General features: G+C 45.3%; 1 protein-coding gene across 3 annotated transcripts in view; it reads left to right on the plus strand.

Moving 5' to 3' along the window:
• LOC135549808 (receptor-type tyrosine-protein phosphatase U-like) overlaps positions 1-16,151 on the plus strand; it is a 291,896-nt gene that overhangs the window by 223,001 nt on the left and 52,744 nt on the right. Inside the window, exons 12-17 of one of the 3 annotated variants that reach the window (XM_064980123.1) lie at positions 2,084-2,186; positions 2,790-3,081; positions 8,699-8,735; positions 12,855-12,993; positions 15,015-15,044; positions 15,534-15,694. In XM_064980123.1, coding sequence (XP_064836195.1) covers positions 2,084-2,186; positions 2,790-3,081; positions 8,699-8,735; positions 12,855-12,993; positions 15,015-15,044; positions 15,534-15,694 — 762 coding nt within the window. The remainder of the gene's footprint in view (positions 1-2,083; positions 2,187-2,789; positions 3,082-8,698; positions 8,736-12,854; positions 12,994-15,014; positions 15,045-15,533; positions 15,695-16,151) is intronic. The other 2 variants (XM_064980124.1, XM_064980125.1) reach the window with 2 other exon arrangements.

The raw sequence follows: 16,151 nt of genomic DNA on the forward strand, positions 1-16,151 counted from the left end.
CTGGTGCCATGTACGCCGGCCAGAGGAGACGCACTGGAGACCAGATGCGTAAAGCCGGCTTCATGGCACCTGGCTCGATGCCCACTCTAGCCCGGCCGATACGAGGAGCTGGAATTTACCGCACCGGGCTATGCACACGCTCCGCCTCATAACACGGTGCCTGCCCGGTCCCCCTCTCTCTCTGGTAAGCACGGGAAGTTGGCGCAGGTCTCCTACCTTGCTTCACCACACTCCCCGGAAATGTTTGGGGCTGCCTCTCGGGCTTCCAGCCACGCTGCCTTGCTGCCTCCTCATACCGGCACCTCTCTGCTTTCGCTGCCTCCAGCTCTGCTTTGGGACGGCTGTGCCCAGGGTCCTTCGCCGTCCAGAATCTCCTCCTAAGTCCATGAGTGTGCGTTCTTTGCCGCTGCTGCTGCTGGTCGTTACCACGCTGCTTGGTCCATTGTTGGTGGGCTTTCCTGTCACGATCATTGTAGTGAGGAGACCAAAGCGCAGCATGATGTGAATACATTTTAATGATAGATGAAAACAAACACGAAGTACACTAAACAAACAAACAAAATATCAAAACGAACGTGACCGCTATAAATACTGAGTGCAAACATGCAACATCACATAGACAATAACCCACGAAATACCCAAAGAAGGTGGCTGCCTAAATATGGTTCCCAATCAGAGACAACGATAAACAGCTGCCTCTAATTGAGAACCAATCTAGGCAACCATAGACATACATAAACACCTAGATGGTAAACAACCCCATAAACCTACAAACCCCTAGACAGTACAAAACACATACATCACCCATGTCACAACCTGGCCTAACCAAAATATATAGAGAAAACAAAGAATACTCAGGTCAGGGCGTGACAAAACTGGTGCGCATGACACCTACTACCATACCCCGTTCAAAGGCACTTGAATAGCACACATACACAATCCATGTCTCAATTGTCTCAAGGTTTGAAAATCCTTCTTTAACCTGTCTCCTCCTCTTCATCAACACTGATTGAAGTGGATTTAACAAGTGACATCAATAGGGGATCGTAGATTTCACCTGCATTCACTTGGGTTCCATGTAGAACCTTTTGTGGAAAGGGTTTTACATGGAACCCAAAAGGGTTCTACTTGGAACCAAAAAGCAGTTCTCCTATGGGGACAGCCAAAGAACCCTTTTTCTTCTGACCCAAAATGGAAAAACAACACCAGGTAGACTCCGCGATATGAGTAATCAATTTCCACAACAGCTAAGAGCGTTGAAGCGCAAGGCAAAACTTCTCCGCTGTTTTGGCGCCCTGGCAACCATGCTGGGAACAGCGTGAAAGGAACCTGTGCTCATGCGTGTGACTGTGTGAGAGTGAAGTCTTGCATCCTTTAATTTCAGAGGCTGTTGGTTTAGCTGATTATTAATAATCTTTCTTTACTGTGAAAGCTCATGTTTTTTATTGGCTGGCTGCTCCTTTGCTAATTATCTTTTAATGGTAAACAGAGACGGGAACACAATGTGTGTGTGTTCCCCATAGATGGGAGCTCACCAAGGTATGTTCCAGTCTGCAGTCCTGTTCAAGGGGGTGTGGCTGTGGGATGTATTGTAATTACAGGGGATTCTTATCGTCCCTGTGAATAATTATGGGAATGTCCTGCAGCTGTCTATGTGAATGGGTTTTATCCCACTTCCTGTGTTATATGTGATTGTTTTGTTACTTACTCCCTAATTTTATATATCTCTCTCTTTCTTTTTAACATAATTTTCTACCTCTTTCTCTCTCATGTTCTATCTCTCTCTTTCTCTCTCTTTGTTCCTCTCTCTTTCTCTCTCTTTGTTCCTCTCTCTTTCTCTCTCTTTGTTCCTCTTTCTTTCTTTCTTTCTCTTTCTCTCACTCACTCACTCACTCACTCACTCACTCACTCACTCACTCACTCACACACACACACACACACACACACACACACACACACACACACACACACACACACACACACACACACACACACACACACACACACACACACACACACACACACACTCTCTCTCTCCTGCTCTACCTCTTTATCTCCTCTCTCTCCCTTCCTCCTCTCTCAGCCCCAGTGTTTGACTATGAGGATGTCCCAGCCCCACTCAGTGAGTCAGAGAGCACCATCACGGTGCTGTTGAGACCAGCGCTGGGCAGAGGAGCACCAGTCAGGTACAGTCACATTACTAATCACAGTAATAGGCCTCACACAACGGTCACTCATGTCTACCACTTGATAAATATATTCACTTGTATAACAGGAATGTTTTGAATAAATGTCATTGCTATTTGATTTGTGTTTATTTTTTTATTCCACCTTTTATTTAATCAGGAAGTGTCTTTGAGAACATTTTTTACAAGGGTGACCTTAAAGGGACAATCCGTAGTTGAAACAACAATAAAGTATTCTCCCCACCACTGTTTCGTTATAAAGCTGAGAGATGGGCCTGGCACTCGCATTCATAGACCGTGCTATGGATGCAAGGACTGACCATCCATGATATCAAAATTAAAGTCTTAACCATGTTTTGAGGCTATAGAATGTTACTTGGTTTACAAACATTGGAGTAAAACATTGGAGCATGCATTTAAGATGGGGTACAACAGTTGAACAAAGCTCATGAGGCATTTTTAAGTTGGATTCTTTAAGAATCTATATAACTAATTTACAAGCCCAAAAATGGATGTAGCTAATGCAGATTTCCCCTTTAAGAGGGCCATTTGTTTCCAGCGTAGTTATCACCTATCAGTCTGTTGTGATCCCTCTCCCCGCAGTGCGTACCAGGTGGTGGTAGTAGAAGAGGACGGTTCCAGGCGGGTCAGGAGGAGCAGGAGGAGGAGGAGGGAGCTGGGTAGCGGGTCAGACTGTTTCCCTGTGCCAGCGTCCCAGGTGGAGGCTCAGTCTAAGTCCCACTACTACACGGCTGAGCTTCCCCCCTCCAGTCTCCCTGAGGCCACTCCGTTCACCGTGGGGGACAACCACACCTATAACGGCTACTGGAACACTCCCCTGGACCCCTCCAAGAACTACCTGGTCTTCTTCCAGGCTATAAGCAACTTCAGAGGGGTGAGTTTATTGACCTGTCAATAAAGTCTGAATCAAGTCTGGAGACTTTGTCAAACATGCCATAGGAGTAAGCAAGACAGCACGGACAGATCAGGGGACCAGGCTAAACTACAGTCCTTTGGGACAAATCAAGTGTTATTGAATTGAGAAGGTCAAACTGTAGCTGTAGGAGAGAAGTACTTCAGCTCTGAAACTCAGGCTGTTCTGGACTCTCTCTCTGTCTCTCTCTTTCTCTCTCTCTCTCTTTCTCTCTTTCTCTTTCTTTCTTTCTTTCTTTCTTTCTTTCTTTCTTTCTTTCTTTCTCTCTTTCTCTTTCCTGCTGCCGAGAGGAAACTGAAATGCGACTTAAGGTAGATAAAAAGAGGAAGTAGTGGACCAGGTGCTGTTTCAATCATAAAGCCCATATGGAGCTAAATGACTACAGTCTGGTCTGCCTGGCTTCAGCCTCTCAGAGAGAGTTGGATATCATGCATCATATATACAGTATGACCATATGACTCTGGTAGCTGCATATTTATTAAAAAAGTGTTTAGTAAAAGGTGTGCGCCAAGGCCAATCAGAGAGAGTCCCAGGGCAGAACCGGTCAATCAGAGAGAGTCCCAGGGCAGAACCGGTCAAACACGTGCTTCCTACCTGGTTGCTAGGATTCAGTAGGGGAAAAGCACCACAGGTTAGAAGGTTCCATAGGTTGTAATGCTGGAATGACTAACTTCCCTTGGCTGTAATGTCAAGGACTTATCCTCAGTGTGTGTCTGTTATCCTCAGTGTGTGTCTGTCTTCTGAATCACACTCTGACTCAATCTCTTGTGTGTCTCAACTATCGATCATTAAAGCTAATACTGAACCCTTTGACGTCAGTGGCTTGCAGTTCTAATGACTCCTCCGTCCTCCCTTAATACCCAATTAAATGTTTTTTGGTGTGTGTGTGTGTGTGTCATTATGACTGTGTTATTATAGTTGTACGTTTACCTACCTCTTAGAGCACTCTTAGTCACCGTTCTATTCCATCCTGACAAAGCAGCTCATAAGATTGGAATATTCGAATTCATGTATATTAGTGTGTCTCTGTCTGCCCTGCGAGCAATTTTATCTCAATCTGTTTATAAAACTTCTCTATTCAAATCATCCTGGACTTACGGTGTGTGTGTGTGTGTGTGTGTGTGTGTGTGTGTGTGTGTGTGTGTGTGTGTGTGTGTGTGTGTGTGTGTGTGTGTGTGTGTGTGTGTGTGTGTGTGTGTGTTTGCTGGCTCTGCAAAAAGGGGGAAGCAAATCATTTTTTGACAATTATTCAGGATAATTAGCTGTAGATTTCCAGAACCATGGCTCTGAGAGCTGCTGCTGCCACTGAATGGAACTGTAATTGCTTTGACGGATGTCTTTACTGGAGCTTGAAATACAGCAAGATTGGTGCAATCAGTTCTTTATAAAACACAGAAGTGCTCAGACACACACACACACACACACACACACACACACACACACACACACACACACACACACACACACACACACACACACACACACACACACACTCCTACAGACACTGAGTCACGTGGCCGTGGCTTGCTATATGAAACAAGCAGACGGGCATCAAGGCATTCACTTTCTGTTTGATTGAATGTTAGAATGGGCAAAGAGTGAGCTAAGCGACTTTGAGCGTGGTATGATCACAGGTCCGCCGGTTCCAGTATGTCAAAAAAGCACGACACTAGTATTAACAGAGAATGGGCCGACAAAACAATAAACATCCAGACAGTGGTAGTCCTGTGGGCAAAAACGTTGATGAGAGGTCGAAGGAGAATTTTGTTACATTTTTATTTTTTATTTCACGTTTATTAAACCAGTTAGGCTAGTTGAGAACAAGTTCTCATTTACAACTCCGAACTGGCCAAGATAGACCAAAGCAGCGCAACACAAACAACAGCACAGAGTTACACATGGAATAAACAAACATACAATCAATAATACAATAGAAAAAGTCTGTGTTTGGCAGCATGAGTGACGAATGCTTTCTTGCGAAACAGGAAGGCAGTTCTAGATTTAAATTTTGATTGGAGATGCTTAACTTCTTGGCACACCCATCCCGTTAGCGGGATCATTTTCGTCAACATCCGCTGGATTGCAGAGCGCCAAATTCAAATGAATTTACTAAATATATTAAATTTTCATGAAATCACAAGTGCAATATAGCAAAACACAGCTTAGCTTGTTGTTAATCCACCTGGTGTGTCAGATTTCCAAAAAGCTTTTCGGCGAAAGCTATCCAAGCGTTTATGTTAGGACATCTCTCTAAGCAGACAAAACATTACAAACAGCTAGCAGCAAATTAGATTGGTCACGAAAGTCAGAAAAGCAATAAAAGGAATCGCTTGCCTTTGATGATCTTTGGATGTTCCAAATAGCATCCGTAAAGTTCGTAGAAACATGTCAATTTTTTTTTTAAACCAATCCTCGGGTTGTTTTTACAATGAATAATCGATAATATTTCAACCGGACCGTAGCTTTTTCAATAGGAGTGAGAGAGAAAATGTCTGCTCCAAGCTGCAAGGGCATGCAAAACTCTGCTGGCACCCAGTCATCCACTGACGCGATGTGATCTTTCTCGCTCATTTTTCAGAATAAAAGCCTGAAACTATGTCTAAAGACTGGTCACACCATGTGGAAGCTATAGGAAAAGGAATCTGGTTGATATCCCTTTAAATGTAGGGAAGGCATGCAATGGAACAGGGAGCTTTCAAAATAGAAGGCACTTCCTCTTTGGATTTTTCTTAGGTTTTCACATGCAATATCAGTTCTGTTATACTCACAGACAATATTTTTGCCAGTTTTGGAAACTTAAGGGTGTTTTCTATCCTAATCTGCCAATTATATGCATATTCTAGTTTCTGGGCCTGAGAAATAGGCAGTTTCATTTGGGTATGTTTTTCATCCAAACATCAAATACTGCCCCCTACACTCAACAGGTTAATGTGTCTGGAAGGAGAGTTTACAGTTTAACCACATACCTAGGTATTTGTTGTTGTCCACATATTCTAAGTCAGAACTGTTCAGAGTAGTGATGCTGGACAGGCGGGCAGGTGCGGGCAATGATTGGTTGAAGAGCATGCATTTAGTTTTACTTGCAGTTAAGAGCAGTTGGAGGCAACGGAAGGAGAGTTGTATGGCATTGAAGTTCTTCTGGAGGTTAGTTAACACAGTGTCCAAAGAGGGGCCAGAAGTATACAGAATGGTGTCGTCTGCGTAGAGGTGGATCAGAGAATCACCAGCAGCAAGAGCGACATCATTGATGTATACAGAGAAGAGAGTCGGCTCAAGGATTGAAACCTGTGGTACCCCCATAGAGATTGCCAGAGGTCCGAACAACAGCCCTCCGATTTGACACACTGAACTCTTTCAGAGAAGTAGTTGGTGAACCAGGCGAAGCAGTCATTTGAGAAACCAAGGCTGTTGAGTCTGCCGATAAGAATGTGGTGATTGACAGAGTCGAAAGCCTTGGCCAGGTCGATGAATACAGCTGCACAGTTTTGTCTCTTATCGATGGCGGTTGTGGTATCGTTTAGGACCTTGAGCGTGGCTGAGGTGCAGCTTGAAAACCAGATTGCATAGCAGAGAAGGTACGGTGGGATTTGGAATGGTCGGTGATCTGTTTGTTAACTTAGATTTCAAAGACATTAGAAAGGCAGGGTAGGATAGATAGGGGTCTGTAGCAGTTTGGGCCTAGAGTGTCAGCTTTCCAACCTTTGGGGATCTCAGACGATACGAAAGAGAGGTAGAACAGGCTTGTAATAGGGGTTGCAACAATTTCGGCGGATAATTTTAGAAAGAGAGGGTCCAGATTGTCTAGCCCAGCTGATTTGTAGTGGTCCAGATTTTGCAGCTCTTGCAGAACATTAGCTATCTGGATTTGGGTGAAGGAGAAATGGGAGGCTTGGATAAGTTGCTGTGGGGTGTGCAGGGCTGTTTATTGGGGTAGGGATAGACAGGTGGAAAACATGGCCAGCCTTAGAAAAATGCTTATTGAAATTCTAAATCATCATGTATTTATCGGTGTGTGCAAGAATGTGCAAACCAGCAGGCGGGCTACAAACAGGCAAATAACGGCACAGTACAACAGTGGTGTGCAGAAAGGCATCTCTGAACGCACAACGCAGAGCACCAAAGCAGGTTCCAATCCTATCAGCTACAAACAAGAAGAAGTGGCTCCAGTGGGCATCACCAACACTGGACAATTGAGGAGCGGAAAACCATTGCCTGGTCCGACGATTCCCGGTTCCTGTTGCGTCATGCTGACGGCAGAGTCAGGATTTTGCCAAGCAGCATGAGTCCATGGCCCCATCCTGCCTTGTGTCAACGGTACAGGCTGGTGGCGGTGGTGTACTGGTGTGAGGACGTTTTCCTTTGCACATTGATATTATTTTAGCAACATGCCCCAGAGAATTCAGTATGTTCTGGAGGCAAAGGCGGGTTCGACCCGGTACTAGATTGCTGTACCGAATAAACTGGCCACGGAGTGTATATAATCTGTCAGTGTCTTTTGCTGTGTCCGTCACACATATTTTGACAGAATTTCCAGACCAACCTTGCAAAAAACTACTAAATAGTTTTGATACAAATCTTTTGACCCTTTTCCCAATTCTATATTGATGCAATATTAAAGATATTAAACAGCGTAGTCAGCTGCCGCTTCTTGAAATGCTTCGGTCGACTATCGGATCTGCTGGTTAATTTCCTGTCAATGTAGTTATCAACCGTAATCATCTTCTGCTACCAGCTACCTGTCACTCAACCTGTGATATCGGCTAGAAATATTGGCATCATATCTGAGGATCATTCTATAAATAACATCAGAACATAGCAGGCAGGGAGGTGTCATCAGCAGTCAGTAGGATACTATGGCTAAGTCCAACATTCTATTTTGACCAGGGTCATAAGCAGTGTACTATGTATGGAATAGGGTGCCATTTTGGATCCACTCTGTTTTAATGCCAAAAGGGGCTGTCTCAGAGTCAGGTCAACCTTGACAGAGGACAAGATGACACATGATATATCAGCAGGTGGGGCTGTAATAACCTGTGAATGGTGGGTAAATACAACTGACTAAGAGGTGGGTGGATACAGATCCACCCAGAACAGGTTTTCAATTAAAAAAGGCAATTTCGCAGGCGCTGAGGTGAAAGGGTTCTGACTCCAATATCAGAGCTCCGATTAGATTAGCATAATTGCCCCCCTTGTATAAAACCTGATTTAGCATGTGCTAATCTTAATTTGACAATGTGTCTCTGGTATCACTGTGATGGGCTAGCTAGGTGGAGGGTTAGGAGGGGTGCATGTGTGTAATGGGTTGGGTGGGCCAGGGGTCCGGATGTTGTTGATGAGAACAGAGGACAGGTCACTCACAATCACATTTAAAATTAGATGTCATCTGCTTTCTTCCCTGACTGAGTTTTTTAATTAGCTAGTTTGCACTTTACCACACAGAGGTGGACTTGGTGACAAAGACACACACAGATACACACACGCTCTGACACCTGTTCTATGCTTATAACATAGGTGTTTGATGTGTTTTATTTTTGCTTGTGGTTATCCCATGCTAATGAACCTCCCATTCTTGTTTCAGGAGACGAGAATGAACTGCATCCGGATTGCCCGTAAAGGTACATTCAGATAGTTCCCTTCCATCATCTTCTATCTTCATCATTGAGAGGCTTTGAGAAATAGACTACATAAGAATGCTTTCTGGCAAAGCAGTGTTTACATGTTCTGTGCTTCATGATGTTTCACAGACACTCTGATGCGTTTTGAAAGATGAAGCTGAGAGAGAGCGAGAGAGAGAGGGGAGAGAGCGAGAGAGGGGGGAGAGAGAGAGTGGGGGGAGAGGGTGAGAGAGAGAGAGAGAGAGAGAGGGGGGGAACGACCCTGTAGAAATTAGATTCCATCTTCTCCCGTCTTTTCTCTCTTCCTGCATTCTTTCTGTTATTTGATGCATCCTGACATCAAGAGCACACTCGAGAAGGAAGCCCTGTAGAAATTGGATTCCTTCCTCTCCCTACTCTCACTCTCTCCCTGCACTCTGTTATTTGAAGCGTCCTGACATCAAAGAGTCTCTCTTCGCCATTGTCTGCTGGCACTACACCCCATCAGGACAGAGGATTTGTGTGTGTGTTCAGAGGATGGTTCTCAGAAGCATATTTATAATATTCTTAATTTAGTACGTGGCGGTAACAAGGTGGCATAGTGGAGGGAGGAAGGGAGAAAGGAGAGATTGGTGCTGTTCCAGTTTCTGTGGTGGTGGGAAAGAGAGGTTCAGGAGGCAGGGTACTCTGGCATTCTTTATTTTTTCACACACACACACACACACACACACACACACACACACACACACACACACACACACACACACACACACACACGTTATGTCTTTGCTTGTCTTATTGTCTGTCTGTCCGCCTCAAGCTTCTTCTCTCACTCTCTCATTATACAACCTTTCTTTATCTCTCTCTAACACGCCCACACACATGCACACATATAACATGTTCCTCTCACACATTTATTTCCCCCTCTCTCTTTCACTCCCCCATCTCCCTCTTTCACCCCCCCTCCCTCTCCCTTTCACCCCCCCTCCCTCTCCCTTTCACTCCCCCTCTCTCTCTCTCTTTCACTCCCTCTCTCTCCCTCTCTCTCTCTCTCTCTCTCTCTCTCTCTCTCTCTCTCTCTTCTTTCACTCCCCCTCTCTCTCTCTTCACTCCCTCTCTCTCCCTCTCCCTTTCACTCCCCTCTCTCTCCCTCTCCCTTTCACTCCCCCCCCCTCTCTCTCTTTCACTCCCCCCTCTCTCCCTCTCTTTCACTCCCCCTCTCTCACTCTCTCTTTCACCCCCTCCCTCTCTCTCTCTTTCACTCCCCTCTCTCTCCCTCTCTCCCTCTCTCTTTCACTCCTCCCTCTCTTTTTCACTCTCTCTGTGACTGCGTAATGAAAGGATAGAGCTCATGTCAAGTGTGAAGCAGGGAGACCGACGGGGAAAGAGACGGGCCGCTTAAGGCAAAACCGTCACAATTATTGACATGTTGAGGAAGTGTATGCTGGCGACGGTGTCTCAAAATTGACAAACAGTACTATTGCTGCTTTTTTAAAACGTTTTTGAAGCGAAGGCCATTGAAGAGAGTACGCAAGCACACTCGTTCGGTTCAGCTAGCCAAGGGGTCTAGGCGCCAGCCAAATTGATGCATGCTGATGTCTTTAGAAGACTAGTGTCACACCTCAGGTGTTCCGGGCTGACACCAGCACAATATCTGATTAATGACATACTAACACTGGCAGATGAAGATAAAATGTATGTCCTGTCCGTCCCACCACCTTTCGTTCCTCCTCCCACCATCCTAATCTTTTTTCTCACACACATTCTCTCATAGATTCTCTCTCCTCTTACTCTCTGTCTCTCCCTCCACCTTTCCTCCATGCAGAAAGTCTTGGTGGTGTAAACTTTTGCATGGCAACGTGCTTCCTACAGCAGGAGTCAATAAGAACACAGTGATTCACACACACATTAGTAAAGTGGACTTGGAGGCTGGAGAGAGAGCCAGCTAGCTAGCAGAGCTACAATCATCTGCAATCCAGATTTCAGCAGGCCACACTCTGTTTTCCTGAACAGGCTTCTAAAGCTCAGGCAAAATTACCCACCATGCCGACAAAATATTATGCCTTAGTGGGAGGGAGAGAAGAAAACATGGATGCTATTCAAATTGGTTGTGCTGTAGCTAACTGGTAGAAAGGGATTGAGAGAGAGAGAGTGAGAGAGAGAGAGAGAGAGAGAGAGAGAGAGAGAGAGAGAGAGATGGCAAACGAGAGAGAGATGGCAAAAGACAGATTTTTTAAATGGTAAGTGAGCTGACGGAGAAAGACCACATCCAGCTGAAAGGATAGAAGGACGGATGGTGAAAATAGGTAGATAATTGGTTTTGGCTTCGTGCCTCCAGTGATAGACCATTTCATTCACTTTCCTTTTTGTTTACCCATCAGAGAGAAGACTTTTAATTAAGCTTGTGCTCGCAGGTGTACAGGATTATAATTCTCAACCAATTCTGTCTCGAGTCGGTCAATAAACATTTCTGGAAAATTACACCACGGAAGCTCTAAATTCACCATGAGAGAGATGTCATGCTGTTATAGCTCTGATGGAAATGTAGAGACACAATGAACACTGTGAGACCATGACATAGTGGGGCAAAAAAGTATTTTGTCAGCCACCAATTGTGCAAGTTCTCCCACTTCAAAAGATGAGAGAGACCTGTAATTGTAATCATAGGTACACTTCAACTATGACAGACAAAATGAGAAAAAAAATCCAGAAAAACACATTGTAGGATTTTTTATGAATTTATTTGCAAATTATGGTGGAAAATAAGTATTTGTTCAATAACAAAAGTTTATCTCAATACTTTGTTATATACCCTTTGTTGGCAATGACATAGTTCAAACGTTTTCTGTAAGTCTTCACAAGGTTTTCACACACTATTGCTGGTATTTTGGCCCATTCCTCCACGCAGATCTCCTCTAGAGCAGTGATGTTTAGCAGTGTGTAGTGTGTTACTGATGGTAGGCTTTGTTACTTTGGTCCCAGCTCTCTGCAGGTCATTCACTAGGTCCCCCCGTGTGGTTCTGGGATTTTTGCTCACCGTTCTTGTGATCATTTTGATCCCACGGGGTGAGATCTTGCGTGGAGCCCCAGATCGAGGGAGATTATCAGTGGTCTTGTATGTCTTCCATTTCCTAATAATTGCTCCCACAGTTGATTTCTTCAAACCAAGCTGCTTAACTATTGCAGATTCAGTCTTCCCAGCCTGGCTGCAGGTCTACAATTTTGTTTCTGGTGTCCTTTGACAGCTCTTTAGTCTTGGACAAAGTGGAGTTTGGAATGTGACTGTTTGAGGTTGTGGACAGGTGCTTTTATACTGATAACAAGTTCAAACAGGTGCCATTAATACAGGTAACGAGTGGAGGACAGAGGAGCCCCTAAAAGAAGAAGTTACAGGTCGGTGAGAGCCAGAAATCGTGTTTGTAGGTGACCAAATACTTATTTTCCACCATAATTTGCAAATAAATTCATTTAAAAAATCCTACAATGTGATTTTCTGGATTTTTTTTCTAATTGTCTGTCATAGTTGAAGTGTACCTATGATGAAAATTACAGGCCTCGCTCATCTTTTTAAGTGGGAGAACTTGCACAATTGGTGGCTGACTAAATATTTTTTTTGCCCCACAGTATGTGCATAGAAAATGGTTGACTCAATGAACTTCCAGCTAGCTATTAGTTGAGGTAATTGGTGTGTTTTCTAAACACATGTAGGCCAAGTCTGTCCAGCTTTCCACCCTGGCTGCACCAACTGTCGCTGGTTAGTTAGCGGCTTAAAATCTTCCTCCTTATCCAAGCTTGTTACCTATTATGGAACATAGTCAGGGACAAAGGCAGAGCTGCACTTCACTACCATACATTATCTCTTTCCCTCCCTCCCTCCCTCCCTCCCTCCCTCCCTCCCTCCCTCCCTCCCTCCCTCCCTCCCTCCCTCCCTCCCTCCCTCCCTCCCTCCCTCCCTCCCTCCCTCCCTCCCTCTCCATATCCCCACCCCCCTTCCTCCCTCTCTAATACAGTCTTGTGGTATACAGAAGACTATCACTCTAACTTGTCTCTCCTTTGTAGCTGCCTGTAAGGACCATAAAAGGGGTCTGTTCAGCTGGCTTTAGTTCAGCAGGCTAACACAGTGTTGTCTCTCCCCTGTAGGTGCCTGTAAGGACCATAAGAGGACCCTGGAGGTGTCCCAACATGCAGAGGACATGGGTCTGATCTTGGGGGCCTGTGCTGGGGGACTGGTGGTCCTTATTCTGCTGCTGGGGGCCATCGTCATCGTTGTCAAGAAGGGGTAAGTGGAGGGGTAGGGGTATGGGTGGGTGGAGGATTGTCTGGTGTGTGTGTTTGTGTGTTTGTGTGTGTGTGTGTGTGTGTGTGTGTGTGTGTGTGTGTGTGTGTGTGTGTGTGTGTGTGTGTGTGTGTGTGTGTGTGTGTAACAGTGATTCTGATCATGAGGTCGTCCAGAGAGCTGCCTGTGACTAAATGCATCCTATTAGGGAAGGAATTTCTCTATCACCTCTTGGCAGGCTTAGTCCAACTCCATTCAATTAGGAGTTAGGCAGGTAATGGGGAGTATATTACTTCCAGAACTGCACACATGGCACGGCATTATTCGTGAAACATGGTGCAGTTATAGTTGCCAAGCTTTTTCCGGTATAATTTTTTTTTTGGCTGCAGCACACCTATCCCAGAAACTCTATACACTCCAGCATCATTGGCCAAGTTCCACCAGGAAATATTGTTTGGCAGTACTGTACTCTCCTCTCCTCCTTTATTCCTCCTCTAACCTTTTCCTCTACCGTTATATTAGCAGATCAACACTCAGTGTGCAGTATTTCATCAAGGGCCACGATATCCCAAACTTTATTTGTCACATGAGCTGAATACAACAAGTGTAGACTTTACCATGAAATGCTTACTTACAAGCCCTTAATCAACAATGTAAATAGTCCAGTGGCCATTGGATTAATTGTTCAGCAGTATTATGGCTTCGGGGTAGAAGCTGTTAAGGATCCTTTTGGTCCAAGACTTGGCGCTCCGGAACCACTTGCCGTGCGGTAGCAGAGAAAACACTCAATGACTCTAGTGACTGGAGTCTCTGACAATTTTTGGGACTGCCCTCTGACACCGCCTAGTATATAGGTCCTGGATGGCAGGAAGCTTGGCCCCGGTGATGTACTGGGCTGTACGCACTACCCTTTGTAGAGCCTTACGGTCAGATGCCGAGCAGTTGCCATACCAGGCTGTGATGCAACCAGTCAGAATGCTCTCGATGGTGCAGCTCTAGATCTTCTTGAGGATCTGGGGACCCATGCCAAATCCTTTCAGTCTCCTGAGGGGGAAAAGGTGTTGTCGTGCCCTCTTTACGTGTGTTTGGACCATGATAGTTCGTTGGTGATGAGTTTGAACCTTGAAAACTCTCGACCCGCTCCACTACAGCCTTGTCAATGTTAATGGGGGTATATTCGGCCTGCCTTTTCCTGTTGTCCACGATCAGCTCCTTTGTCTTGCTCACATTGAGGGAGAGGTTGTTGCCCTGGCATCACACCACACAGTTGTACTACGTGTTATCTGCTACTCCATGGTCGCTTGCCTTTCCACCATTCATATACAGGTAACTGACAAAATAAAGGAAACACCAACATAAACATCTTATAGGCCGTGGGGCCACCACGAGTCAGAGCAGCTTCAATGCACCTTGGCATAGATTCTACAAGCAACTGGAACTCTATTGGAGGGATGTGACACCATTCTTCCACGACAAATTCCATCATTTGGTGTTTTGTTGATGCTTGTGGAAAACGCATTCTCAGGGGCCTCTCCAGAATCTGTCATTGTGTTGAATTGGTTTGAGATCTGTTGACTGAGACGGCCATGGCATGTTTACATCATTTTCATGCTCATCAAACCATTCAATGACCATTCGTGCTCTGTGGATGGGGGCATTGTCAACCTATAGCTGGGGAATTAGTCATGTTAGCCAAAATAATGGCCCTGCCCAGCATTTTTAAACATGACCCCAAGCATTCTAGGAAGTTAATTGTTTAATTTACTCAGGAATCATACCTGTGAGGAAGCACCTTCTTTCAATATACTTTGTATCCCTCAAGCATTTCCATTTTTCCATTTCACTCAAGCGTTTCCATTATTTTGGCAATTACCTGTACATTTCAACATTTAATAATGGACATTTTTATTTTGCCTTGCTGAAGGCCACCTCACTAACCATGGCTCCTCCTTTCACCTCTGTTTTCTTTCTCTTCTCTCTCTCTCTCCTCATCTATCCTCTCCTCCTTTCTCCATGCTAATCAGAAGGGACTTCTATTCTTACTCTTACTACCCGTAAGTGACTCCTCCCTAGTCTCTCCCTCCACCCTTTCATTCTGGCGCGATCTTCACCTGCTTTCCCTCTGTAGCCCTGGAAGATGACACTCATAGGAGATAAGCATCTCCTCCACCTCATCCCCTATATACCTCTCATGTCTCTCCTCTCTCTCTCTCCCTCCCTCTCTCTCTCACACTCTCGCTCTCTCTGGGCCTCCTGCTACTATCACAAAATCTTCCTTTATCTCCCTCTCCTCGACTCAATCCCTTATGTTTTTCCTTCCTTCCAATCTCATCTCCTTGACCTCAACCCTCCTCCTACTCGTTTCCCTCTCCTTGACCTCAACTCCCCCTCCACTCGTTTCCCAATATCCTTGCTGTCTCCTTATTTCGATCTCTCTTATTCTTCCCTCCTTTTTATATTCCCTATCCTCCTCTCTCCCCCTCTCTTCTCCCACTCTCTTCCCCCTCTCTTCCCCCTCTCTCCTCCTCCCCCTCTCTCCGCAGCAGGAAGAATGTAGCGCTGAACAAGGCAGCCATGTCGTACCGTCAAGAGAAGACCAGGAAGCTAGGTTCTTTGGACTGCAGCATGACAGAGCAGAGCACTTTGCAGCAGGACGAGCGCACCGCTAACTCCTTCATGGACGCCCATGCCTGCAACACACGGAGTAAGAACCAAGAACACCGAGAGAGAGTACAGCTGATAGTATATTAGTCTGTAGGCTAACCCTGTGCCTCCTAGACAGACAGACAGACAGACAGACAGACAGACAGACGAGCTGAAGGAGGGGTAAATACAATGTTCCAGCTGTGCAGAGACAGGTACTCTACTCCCTGCTCCACAGAATATACCCTGCTACAAGTACACTAGCTAGGCTACAATCTGTGCCCTCTATACACACACTGTCAAGTACACTAGTGTGTAGACTCTATGCCACCAAGTATATACACACTTTCAAGTACACTCTCTAGGCTACAGCCTGTTCCCTCTGTGCCCTGAATACACACACTGCTAAGTTAAAGTACCATCTTCAGTTTCTCAGACTTTCTAGCTGTGTTTACTTCTCTGTGAATATCCGTCCTCCTCTTTCTCTCTCTCTCTCTCGGTCTGTCTCTTCTCTAACG

This window comes from Oncorhynchus masou, chromosome 12, assembly GCF_036934945.1.
Source record: "Oncorhynchus masou masou isolate Uvic2021 chromosome 12, UVic_Omas_1.1, whole genome shotgun sequence".
Taxonomy (NCBI): Eukaryota; Metazoa; Chordata; class Actinopteri; order Salmoniformes; family Salmonidae; genus Oncorhynchus; species Oncorhynchus masou.